The following is a 13,219-nucleotide window of genomic DNA, read 5'->3' as shown; positions in this document are numbered from 1 at the left end:
GTTGTACCCTCTCGTATGTCATTGCATAGTCGCGTTGCGTGTACAATAACTTAACAGCGAGGCTAACCGTTGTCGTTAGCTCGCTAGGTAGTCAATCATTTCCCGTGTTTGAGCCGCGCTGTTGGGTTAGATAACGTCATTGTTTTAAAATACCGCGGAGGCTTCAAGAGAAGCAATGCGTAAATATCTCCTTTGAGGTGCAGAACGCAGAGCTGCGTTCAACAGTCTGATATAATGAGGCTTCATGCAGAGGAAGTGTTGCTGGGATTTGTAGTTCGATATCTAATTAATAACCTTTTTTTAGGTAAAGTGCAGTCCGTAAGTTTTCCGTTGATACATTGAGTGGTTACTTGTGGAATTCTCATCTCTTGCTCTATGGAGTTCTAAGTGTGTACATTCTGACGTTTAAACAAATTCTGTTAGGTTTTCTGATTTGTATTTTTATTATTTTTTATAAATTCTTTATTGTTAAGATTTGTTGCACTAAGAATTTGCACTGTCAGTTCTGTTTTTGTAATGAAAGGTTGCAAATTAATGCTTTAAAATTATTTTTAATCCGATTAATCGGAAAAAATAATCGACCAATTAATCGATTATTAAAATAATCGTTAGTTGCAGCCCTACTCAGATCAACATGGAGCATGAACTGAGAGTGGCCGTATCAAATTTAAGACGCTCTTAGTGGGAGCTGTCCACCGCCGTGATGATGAAACTAAATCAATCGATGCCAGGTTAATCGATCACTCACCACTTTACGAGCACATAAATCACACACAACACGCTGTGGTCCCCACACACAGGTGCAATTATGGTACGTGTGCGTGATTGTGTGTGCCATCCACGACTCCAATCACCCGGGGGATCTCAGCCATGGCATGAAATCCACGGTGGACCTGGCGGACCTCGTCCCGTGTGGTGGGCATTCTGATGTGTGTCCGGGCATGGCGCAGGAGGATCGGTGTCACAGCTGCCACACTCCGTGAAACTGATGCCTTCCTGAGGCCGGTGCCGTCCCCTACCACCTTCAGGAAGCTCCACACTGCGTAAAAACGCTGGCTGAGGGCAACATTGCAGCGGGTTGGCCTCTGGATGTGTGGTGACACTAGTGTGACGAGGCGTTGGATCTCCACACGGGGAAGCCGGTACTTGGACTGGACAGCCCGGTCCGACAGCACATTAAGTGGGGAGAAGTACTGACGCACACATGCATTGATAACTATCTGGCTTCGCGCAGGGCGATGCTGTTGGTTAGCAGCGAGATTGACTGTATTGCAGCCGTGGTGTCTCTGACGCGTGGACTTCAGCAACGCCTTTAGACGTGGAGCCTCTCTTGATGAGGTTCCAGCCGAGTTCAGTTACACCTGTCATTTTCCCTGATATCTGTGAAATACCACGGGGTTGTTGATGTTTTTATAACTAACTCATATGCAGATGCCGAATGTGTGTGAAAACGCAATGAGTGATAGTAATGCTGATTCATTTTATGTATGTAGCTACAGGAACACAGGGGAAATTCTTTATTTTTATATCGTTATTTTTCTTTTTATGCTATTATTTTTCTTGCGTCAATGTTCTGCAGATTGGGCGCACATTCCTCATTACGCATGGTTTTGGTATTCTTTTGAATGTCTGATATAACTTTCCCTGACACGGCTGCAGTGAACGTTTGTCGCTATGAAGTCTGTTAAGAGTGGGTCAGACTGATCTTACGTTTCATTCTTAGTGAAAGAGCGTCTTAAGCTAAGAACGACTCTGGGAAACACGGCCACGTTTCCCAGATTCGTTAAGACGCTCTTAAGCAATAAGAACATCTTAGGAGCGCTCTAATAGCGCAGTGAAAGAACGACATGTTTCCCAGAGTCGTTCTTAGCTTAAGACGCTCTTTCACTAGGAATGAAACGTAAGATCAGTCTGACCCACTCTTAACAGCCTTCTTAGCGACTAAACGCTCTCTGCAGCCGTGTCAGGGAAAGTTATATCTGATATTAAACGGAATAATAAAACCATGCGTCATGATGAATGTGCGCCCACAGCTGCAGAACACTGACGCAAGAAAAAAATAGCATAAAAAGACAAATAACGATATAAAAATAAAGAATTTCCTGTGTTCCTGTATCTACATAAAGAAAATGAATCATCATTAATATCACTCATTGCGTTTCCACACACATTCGGCATCTGCATATCTGTTTACGTTAGCTATAAAAACATCAACAACCCTGTGGTATTCCACAGATATCAGGGAAAGGGACAGGGGAAATTGAACTCGGCTGGAACCTCATTAAGAGAGGCTCCACGTCTAAAGGCGTTGCTGAAGTCCACGCGTGAGAGACAGCATGGCTGCAATACAGCATATTCTCGCTGCTAACCAACAGCATCGCCGTGCACGATGTCAGATAGTTTACATGAATGCATGTGTGCGTCAGCACTTCTCCCCATTTAATGTGCTGTCGGACCGGGTTGTCCAGTCCAAGTACCGGCTTCCCCGTGTGGAGATCCAACGCCTCGTCACACTAGTGTCAACACACATCCAGAGGCCAACCCACTGCCATGTTGCCCTCGGCCTGCGTTTTTACGCAGTGGGGAGCTTCCTGGAGGTGATGGGGGATGGCACCGGCCTCAGCAAGGCATCGGTTTCACGGAGTGTGGCAGCTGTGACACCGATCCTCCTGCGCCATGCCCCACACACATCAGAATGCCTACCACACGGGACGAGGTCCGCTAGGTCCACCGTGGATTTCATGCCATGGCTGGGATGGCCCACACGCGTGCATAGCGTAATTGCACCTGTGTGTGGGGACCACAAAGTGTTGTGCGTGATTTATGTGCTGATAAAGTGGTGGGTGATTGATTAACCTGGCATCGATTGATTTAGTGTCATCACCACAGCGGTGGACAGCTCCCACTAAGAGCGTCTTAGGAAGCTTCTTTGGCGAGATCTTAGGAAGGCAATTAAGAACGCATCTGGGAAACACTCGTATCTTAGCGCTCCTTCTTAGCAAACCCTTCTTTCGAGCCTTCTTAAGTCCTTAAGTCCTATCGAATCTGGAAAACGCAGCCATTGTTTGTAGCCCTCCTTGAGGGACCCACCACCGACAACAAACCTTAATTCCTCCCACTCAGTCATCAGAGTACACTCTTATCTTAACAACTGCCTGGTGAAGAAAGGCTGCAGACTAGAATTTAACATGTGATGGTATTCCTTTCAGACATTTATACGAGGGCATGTTGGCACTCACCTTTTCCTGATCACACTGTGTGTGGCACAGGGAGCAGGTATGGGGATACACCTTTGGAGACACAGCTGAGAAATCACTTATCATGGTGGGGGTCGGTAACTTCTTGTTGCTGCTGTGTGGTCTTGATCCAGATGAAGAGGAGAGAGACCTTCTCAAGGAAGCATCGCTCTTGGCTTCCGATGAGGGCCTAGGTTTGGGTCCGTCATGTCTGTAGTCCCGGTCTAGATTACGAGTGCTCTTGTGATGGTCGCTACTCGTCCTGCGATAGTCCCGGTCTCCGTGCTTGCTCGAGTCGCTGTGTTCCAAGAGAACCTGCCGCATTTCCACTTTATCCAACTTTGGAGTTGATGAAGAGGATGGGTACATTTTTACTGTTCTTTCATTGGAGAGCCGCTCTCTTTTAAAAGTCTCTCTGGTACTAGTCTCGGCCTTTGCCCGACTGGCATGACCATAGTCAATGACTTTACCTGCAGTTTGTGTAACAGTAAGAAGGCTGAGCACTTCTGGTGAGCGTGAACGTGTCAATGGTGAAGAGCGCGAAGGAGGCAATGGCATATCATGGATGCTGCGTGAGAAGGAAGAGGAGGAAGTGGAAGCCACTGTTTTCTGGTTGCCTGACTTATTGATCTGGATGTCACGGAGTATAAATGGTAAAGTATCTGGGGTTAGCTGATCATCAGGGTAGTGACTCAACACTTCCAAGTCCTCATTTGAAAGTCCAAAGCTAGCCAGGATGCTTCCTGCACTTTCGGGTGTGTACAAAGCCTGACCATCCCCACTGCCACCACTTCCGCCAGCATTGGGGTGCCGTGCTTGGGGTGATGGTGAATCACTGACAGGGGCTGTCCAGCTTGGGATGCTCATTCCAGCATGGCTGCTTTGTTGCTGCTGTTGCAGCCCCTGTTGTTGTTGGGACTGGTGGTTAGCACTAGGTGGAGGACTGGCAAACAGTTTAGATGGAGGTTGATAGCCTGACCAGTCTACTCCTTGCTGGCGGCCAGGCTGATTATCAGAGGTGAGTGATATTGGGTTAGAGCCGTAGCTTCCATGTTGACTGATCCCAGAACCAGAGCCTTTGTTCTGATGTTGGTTTGGTCGGTTTATGTGGTCAATAAGGCGGTGATCAATGTCTCTAGCACCCCGTATAGCCAGGGCGGACTCTAGCTCATCAGGAAGTTGGGTGGGACGAGGAAACTGGAAACCCATCACCTGTGACAGCATATTAGAGGGAGGACGATTCTGATGCTGATTTGGAGGTTGCTGATGATGAGGAGGCCTAGGCCCATTGGAGAAAGGCGGTGGCCCTTGTTGCTGGGAGTGGTGGTGGTACATGGCAGCAGAGGGACTTGTGTTTCTGGAAGTTTTTCTGTTTGTGTCAACGTTAAACCCAACAGACTAAACCTGCTGTCTATTGAGAAGACTCAGGGGGGGGCAGATGTGGCGGTGATGCCACTGTAAATCCGTTGTTGTTGTGACACTGGTGTCCAATAGTTGTGGTCACTAGTGTAGCAAGCTGCTGGAGAGCAATCTGCGCCCAAGTCTCAATCTGAGCCAATCAGAGAAATGTCACTGCAGCAGCACCAGCCACTGTTCCAAATATGAAATGGGTCCCTCTGGTGCTGTTGGCAACAGAGTATGTTGCACTGGGCTCCAAACGAAGGGTAGTAGCAAGTTGCAAATTACTGTTGGTCTGCACAGCAAGGCTGTGAGGTGGAAAGCAGAAATATACTATTACAGACGAACAAGTTTTCCTTTTTTCATTTCAAAAGTAGCTTTCAGGTGAAGTTCTTTTCACCACGCACTTAACAAGTTGGCTTAGTCCTCATCTTGTTTATGGTTTCTTTCTTTTAAAAATTGTCATCAAAGCCCTGATAAACGTAGTCCCACAGTGCTTTTCTTTTAGGACGGGAAAGTAAAGCAACATTATGCAACACAGACAATATAACCTACATGGACTGATGTGGGTCCCTGAATGAGCCCAAAGACTCTGGGCCTTATATAAATAATAAGTATAACCCTGCTACGCATGTTCAACATTAGAACACAGTGGACTTTCTCCAAACATGGCATAGGCCTCTTTCACAAAGTGTTCACCGCAGAACAGAACAATTCAACATTTTTATCCTTGAATATGTCTTGCAGGCTACGTAGATCATTGCAATGTCTACACATTCTAAAGCACACTTACCATGTTCTGGAACAAATTAAAAATATATACATTGTTAACTGCAGAGAACATTTATTTGCATAACGCAAGAAAAACTCTAATGTTATCATGGTGAACACAAACTAAACACTTTGAACAACATTTAGGTGTTTACGACATACTAAATATGTTTCACAAGACCTAAAAAGGAAGTCTACTGAATATAGGCTTAACCTGTATGTCAAGGATGCTCAACTTACTTTACCTGAGCATTACTTTTTCAAAATGACAGAAGACCTGTGGGCCTTGAGTTTTGGACACAGGCTATATTCAGACATGACAGCCTATGTGATCTATAGTGTATATTTTGGATTGGTATTCGTCATCTCTTATTTTTAATATCTTGCACCTGAACCCAAGTTGATCTGAATGGTTGTTTTATTAGACTCACTATACACATCCTCTTGTTCTGTGTCATGTCATAAACATACCAAAACATAAGTTGGTGTGCCCAATTAATTTACTCAGTCTTTGAGGACAAGTTTCCTTTTAACAGGCCAAGCAAATCGAACTTTGACTAAAAATTTGCTTTTATGAAAAAGCTCTGCTTGCATGCTGTGAAACTATAGAAAGTGAAGATGTTGTTGCCATACATTGGTTAAGGAGGTTAATAGACTAAGTCAAGATTAAAAAAGCAGCATTTATGTGAAGAGGACCCATGCAGGTTGACATATCATTTCCAATACAGTATACATGATGAAAAGGGGGGACAAAGGTGTTTAAGTTTAATTTGTATCTCAGACCTTAAGGTGAACACCTTAAGTTGAAAAAGGTCTGATATTTTGAAACACGTCCGGCATATTTTTATTTCAGGCCATTTCTTGGTTATAATGCCTTTTACAGCCACTTCATAAAATGTTTTATTTAAAAGTAGAGTAGCATTAGCTGTCTGGAGAAATGACTGCACTGAGTAAGACTTTTTCAGTCCTGATACCTTTGCTTTTTGTATCCGCCGATTACCAACATCAAGCTTGACTTAAACATTGTTTTTCTAATTATATAAAACAAAATGTACCAACAAAAAAAAAGACATGTAATAAATAATGAGTAATGTTTCATAATATTTGTATTTGATACCAGTCGACTTCACAATCCAGCTATTGGAGTCCTGTCGGAACATTATCCAACAGTATCGGTGCATCGGAGTAAAAAGGTACCACAAAAAATATACAAAAGGTTGTATATTTTAACCTGCAAAAAGCAGCAACAATAAGCTTGTGCATTTCTCTTTGCTATAAAACAATAATGTTACTCACTTCTCCCAGTGCTTTATGATGTTCTAATGCATCTATAGTCCCCATCTGCATTTACTCAACAGATGCATTCATGGTCTGGATAAGGAGACAGGTATATTCAGAGCATTGTATGGACACGTTATGTCCCGAGCTGCACACTTGAGGTCCGAAAAATAACTCAAGTTTTGGAAGTTCATAAATGTGGTTTCTCTTGCAATAGGGCACACCCGGTCTCTCATTTTGCTGTTCATTCTCATTCTGTGTATCATCAAATCCCAGAAGTGGAAGAAGCTCCAGCTAGGAAACACTGCTATCAAAGTCAGCTTCAATCAAATATAGAGAATCATAATTCCACAATATTCCAATATTAAAACAGCTATAAAAGCAGATCCTTAAATTTGAAAAAGTAACGTTCCAATTCAGTCTTGTTCAGACCCCTGCTATGCCCATGTGTATGGCCAACATGAATCCATTGGAATTCATATTTACCCTTTTAAGGATATGGTTGTATAGCTGTTTGAATATTGTGGAATTATGATTATCATTATTTCATTTAAGATGACATTGAATTTACTTTTCTCCAAAACTGTACAGTAATATCTCATGGTCATACAAATTGAACAAGACTCCATTGTAATTTTACTTTGCAAATTCATACTCTGTGCTGCGTGCCGCCCCCGTACCGTGACACTTTGAACAGATGTGCATTCAGAACTGCAATTGAGGCTCACTCGGCGGATGTGGGCTCACTTGACCGCAGTTAGCAAACAGGGTGTTTGGTTAGTAGGCAACCCTGCGAGGTCACGTCAACGGACCAGTTCCCACTCTGGGTTTCTCCTCCCTCGACACATGTCTTATGTCCGTGTACAAGTCAGGTAACTTACCCTTACTGCGTTTACAGCATGACGGGTATTAATTTTCAGGGTTTCTGAAGCACAAATCCGAGCTCAACGTTTGGATTAAAACTAGTTCAAACCGGCTACACGCAGACCTACAGCCGAATGAATCAATAAACTACCTACGTGTTTATGCATCTGATCAGATTCAAATAGAATAAAAGCCGGAATTGATCAGATAACTATGAATCTAAACCGAGAATACAAGGCCACCGTACATAGACCCAGACATACCGGCCATTGTTTGTGTTTTCACGACGTAGCTGGCTGGCTAACGTTAGCTACCAAGAGGAACGCATAGCAAAAGCTCCGTTACGTTGAAAGAACACTACAGCGAGTGAAGACCGCATAACACATTCAATGAATACCTTTCACCGACGTGAATCTCTGTTGTTAGCGGGAAATCTTGATTCCTTTTCAGCACTCGGTCTTCAGTATCAGGCTGAGTTCCAACATTATGGACAAGCGGATACACTTCCGCCCTCGGGTTTTCAAAATAGAACACTATTCTCAACACAACTGACAAGAAACTATTGAACAAAAACAGACACACTTCAAAATACACATTTATTGATGGGTGGAGCTGGAGAAAATGGCTTATCATATTGTATAGTACATATATGTACTACTAACATTAAAGCATGAAAACAAGCCAAAATAAAATGAACCTGAATATGAGCATAAGGGAACTAAAACCCAAAGTCTATTATGTTGGCAAAAAAAATTGAGCATTGAGGTGAAGCACAGTATATCACTAATGCAATACTGTATACATCGGCCGCGTTTCCCAGATTCGTTAAGACGCTCTTAAGCGCTAAGAGCGTCTTATGAGCGCTCTAAGGAGCGCTGTGAAAGAAGGACGTGTTTCCCAGAGTCGCTCTTTCACTAAGAAGGAAACGTAAGATCAGCCTGACCCACTCTTAACAGCCTTCTTAGCGACAAACGCTCACTGCAGCCACGTCAGGGAAAGTTATATCTGACATTCAAAGGAATACTAAAACCATGCGTAATGATGAATGTGCGCTCACAGCTGCAGAACACTCAGTGCGGTTACATGGATTCGAATAACTGGCTTAGTCCGACTAAAATCGAATTATCCAGTTCATGTAAACACCTTTATTCGAATAACTGCGGTCCGACTACGATCCGATTAACACCCCTGGATAACTCGATTCGATTCGATTGATAATTCGAATAACGCTGCATGTAAACGCTGAATCGGATCGGAACTGGACAATGCGTTTGTGCGCATGCTCAAGATCCCGCCGCCTCCTCCCTCCCTCCCTCCCAGGTCGTGACCCGGAAGTCGAAAGAGACGATAAGTTGTCACGGCCGGCAGAAACAAACAAAAGTAAAAGTCGGGTTACGAGCCGATACTACCTTCGGTGGGTGTCTCTGCTAGCTCCCTGATGTAGCCAGCTAGAGCTGCTGCTAGTTCCCTGTTTGCTCTGCGCTAGCTCCCCGACAACCACCGAAGCTAGCGGGGTTCTCTCCATTATGAAGAGTGAAGAGGTCAAGCGGAGATGGCTGTATCACCACTACATGTAATGAAAACAGCGCCACCTGTCGTATCGGATATGACATGCATTCGGCCAATGATTCGATTTATTCACTGCCATGTATATTCGGATAACAGCAGTTGCCCCGAGAGAGAGCATAGTCCGACTAAAGCAAGATTCGAATTATTACCAGCATGTAAACGCACTGACTGACGCAAGAAAAATTATAGCATAAAAAGAAAAATAACAATATAAAAATAAATAATTTCCAATGTGTTCCTGTCGCTACTTAACAAAATGAATCATCATTATTACTATCACTCGTTTTCACACACATTCGGCATCTGCATATGAGTTTACATTAGCTATAAAAACATCCACAACCCTGTGGTATTTCACAGATATCGGGGAAAATGACAGGGGAAATTGAATTCAGCTGGAACCTCATCAAGAGAGGCTCCATGTCTAAAGGCGTTGCTGAAGTCCACGCGTGAGACACCACGGCTGCAATATGGCATAATCTCGCTGCTAACCAACAGCGTCGCCGTGCGCGAAGCCAGATAGTTTACATAAACTCTACCACGATGGCCTCATCACAGACATCGTTGTCAGGTGGCCAGGAGGCACACACGACAGCTTCGTGTGGGCCAACTCAGCTGTGGGGCAGAAGGCTGACAGAGAAGAGTTCGACAGGAGCATCTTCCTCGGGGACAGTGGCTACCCTCTCCGAAGTTACCTCGTGACACCGATAACCAACCCAGCAACACAACAGGAGGAGAGGTTCAATGAGGCCCACACACACCAGGACCCACATTGAACATTGCCACATTGGCAGGTGGAAGTCTCGTTACCGGTGTAGCCGTTCGTCAGGGAGGCTGCGCTTCTCACCTGTGAAATGTTGCCGCGTGATTGTTGTCAGAGCCACGCTGCACAACATAGCCGTGCGCGTTGGAGCAGATGAGCTGCCTCCTGTGGATGAAGATGGGGAAAACTCGGAAGACGAAGCCCCCAACGATCACCTCACATCCCGAGCAGCACTCCACCAAGCTGGTGTCCGCACCAGAAAGGAGCCTGTGAATCTCTTTTGATGTCTATCGTACCCTGTCAACATCAAGCACTGATATCAGCACCACCCTATACTCTCAACATTAAACCTACTACCATCACACAACCCTTATCAACTATCATATATAGGGCTTGAGAGCTAGGAAATGATGCGAAATGATCAACACACCACATGGTTGAAAAGGAAAAATAGTTTATTAAATAAATATATATAAAAAAAATGCAGTGGCACCTCTGTCGTTACTGCGCGTCTGCTTCTGCAGAGGTCCCATGTTCTGAGACACTTTCTTGATGGAAAAAAAAAAAAAATGAATTCTTTGAGAAAATCTAGTTTTCAAATCAGTCTGAAACGTCGTTTAAGAGCATAAAAATGAGGAAATGCACCTTTCAGACAGTATAGTGATGAAATTATCATGTATTCATTAAAATATCATACAACTTGTAGATCCCGTGTTCTGAGACACTTTCTTGATGGAGTTTGTTTGTTTTTTTTAAAAAGGAATTCTTAAAGAAAATCTAGTTTTCAACTCTTTTCAGTCTGAAACGTTGTTTATGAGCATGAAAATGAGGAAATGCAGCTATCAGACAGTATAGTGAAGAAAGCTTTAGGTATTTATGAAATGATCATACAACTTTTAGGTCCTGTGTTCAGAGAAACTTTCTTGATGGAAAATTGAAAAAAATAAAATTCTTTAAGAAAATCTAGTTTTCAACTCTGTTCAGTCTGTAACGTCGTTTAAGAGCATAAAAATGAGGAAATACTGCTTTCAGAAGGATTTAGTGATGAAAGCATTAGGTATTCATTAAAATATCATACAACTTGTAGGTCCCGTGTTCTGAGACACTTTCTTGATGGAAATTTAAAAAAAAAAAAAAAAAAGGAATTCTGAAAGAAAATCTAGTCTTTCAACTGTGTTCAGCCTAAAACGTTGTTTAAATTTAAAAATGAGGAAATGCAGATTTTTTTTGGGCAGCATAGAGATGAATGCATCAGGTATTCATTAAAGTCCCGTGTTCTGAGACACTTTCTTGATGGAAAATATTTTTAAAAAAAATGAATTCTTTAACCTATTAAGCCCTGAGCCTCTTTTTAGGTTTCTGCTTGAAAATGACATACAAACTAAAATGGCTGTGTTTCTGCAACCACTATAGCTATTTGAATAATCTTGGAGTTAATAAACAAGTATAATGTTAGGTTTTGCTCAGATGTGTAAATATCAGTCTAAGTGTTACTGGTTAAGAGTAAATGAAGATGACACAGAAAGAAATGTAAAGTTTCAGGTCCGCCTAGAAAAAAAAGCACTTTTAGCATGATTTTTTACCTAGAAATGATGCGTTAGTAAGCTTTTAAATTCTTCCAAATCCTACATCAAAGTTTTAACATAATTTTTGCATTGTTTTACTTTGATAGAGTGAAGCAAAGTTAGAGAGGATTTAGTACAGAAAAAAGTCAGGCGAGGGCTCACCTTTGTAACATTTAGTCACATGAGGAGAAGAAAAAATATATATATATATTTTTTAATTTTTAAATTTATAAAACAACCAATATTTCCCTTTAAAATAAAACAAGCACACAAATTAACAATTATTAAACCGTAAAAAAAAAAAAAAAAAAAAAACGTTAAGCAGTATTTGCTGATTATACAGCAATACTGCAAATAAAGCGATTAATTTTTCTGTGTTCATTTGCTCATATCTCCCTCGTTTTTTGAGGTAGAAGGATATTGATACATGTCTGGAATCTGTGTGGAATTGTCTTGCTTCTGGATTTGTCTGATAGCACCAGGCTAAGGGTTGCTGGTTCTGGAAACGTGCTGATTTTAGGCTGATTTGGGTTTTTGTTTTGTTTTATACTTTTATGATTATCTTTCTTTCTGTTTGAGTTTTTTTTTTAAATGGTTGACTGATTCTTATAGCAAAGGCCTTGGTGTTTAATTTTGTGTATAACAACAATATATTTTTCTTGTGATTTATATGTTTTATTTGCAAAAAATCCAAAAGGATTCAGATTAGAATCCTCTTTTTTCAAATCGGCCATTTTGTTTTTGTTTCTTCGGCTTGTGTAGCTTTCACAGAAAGTCGGAATGTCCCGGGTTGGCTGCGCTCCCAAAAATACGGCCGTCGCGGTTCCATCGATTGCTTTGCCGAGCTCGTGGAAACTCGGGAAGGCACTTTTTTCAAATCGGCCATTTTGTTTTTGCTTCTTCGGCTTGTGTAGCTTTTACCCAAAGTTGGAAGGACTCGAGTTGGCTGCACTCCCACTAATACGGCCGTCGCGGTTCCAACGATCCCGTTGCCGAGCTCGTGGAACCTCGGGAAGGTACTTTTTTCAAATCGGCCATTTTGTTTTTGCTTTTTCGGCTTGTGCAGCTTTCACCCAAAGTCCGCAAAGACACGAGTTGGCTGCGCTCCCACTAATACGGTTGTCGCGGTTCCAACGGTCCCATCCCCAAGCTCGTGGGACCTCTGCAAAGCACTTTTTTCAAATTGGCCATTTTGTTTTTGTTTCTTCGGCTCGTGCAACTTTCACCCAAAGTCGGGAGGACTCGAGTTAGCTGCCTCCCACTAATACGGCCGTCGCGGTTACAACGATCCTGTCGCCGAGCTCGTGGGACATCGGGAAGGCACTTTATTCAAATCGGCCATTTTGTTTTTGCTTCTTCGGCTCGTGTCGCTTTCACAGAAAGTCGGAAGGACTCAAGTTTTCTGCCTCCCACTAATACGGACGTCGCGATTCCAACGCTTCCAACCCCTAGCTTGTTGGACCTCGGGAAGGACCTTTCTTTTTAATTGGCCATTTTGTTTTTGTTTCTTCGGCTTGAGTAGCTTTCACCCAAAGTCCGGAATGACACGAGTTTGCTGCCTCCCACTAATACAGTCAACGCGATTCCAATGGTTCCAACCCCGAGCTTCTGGGACCTTGGAAAGGCACTTATCTAAATTGGCCATTTTGTTTTTGCTTCTTCGGCTAGTGTAGCTTTAATCGAAGGTCGGAGGGACTCGAGTTTGCTGCCTCCCACTAATATGGCCGTTGCGATTCCAACGGTACCATCCCCTAGCTTGTAGGACCATAAGATAC

The 13,219-nt window shown here is 43.0% G+C and overlaps 1 protein-coding gene across 5 annotated transcripts in view; it reads right to left on the bottom strand.

The window, feature by feature from the left end:
- Window positions 1–8,059, bottom strand: part of LOC137794993 (zinc finger protein 638-like) — a 44,526-nt gene extending 36,467 nt beyond the window's left edge. For 4 of the 5 annotated variants that reach the window (XM_068592194.1, XM_068592196.1, XM_068592198.1 and 1 more), the window contains exons 1-2: window positions 7,945–8,059; window positions 3,240–4,942 (exon numbers count right to left, since the gene is read on the bottom strand). In XM_068592194.1, the coding sequence (XP_068448295.1) occupies window positions 3,240–4,571 (1,332 nt within the window). In that variant the 5' untranslated portion in view covers window positions 4,572–4,942; window positions 7,945–8,059. Of the gene's footprint in view, window positions 1–3,239; window positions 4,943–6,701; window positions 7,898–7,944 lie in introns of those variants that run through there. The other variant, XM_068592195.1, reaches the window with a different exon arrangement.
- Window positions 8,060–13,219: the final 5,160 nt, after the last annotated feature.

This window comes from Clinocottus analis, unplaced genomic scaffold, assembly GCF_023055335.1.
Source record: "Clinocottus analis isolate CAN_PGR_092001 unplaced genomic scaffold, fCliAna1.0.p SCAF_26, whole genome shotgun sequence".
NCBI classification, from domain to species: Eukaryota; Metazoa; Chordata; class Actinopteri; order Perciformes; family Cottidae; genus Clinocottus; species Clinocottus analis.
The sequence above is the reverse complement of the archived record's forward strand: the minus strand, read 5'-3'. Positions and strand labels throughout refer to the sequence as shown.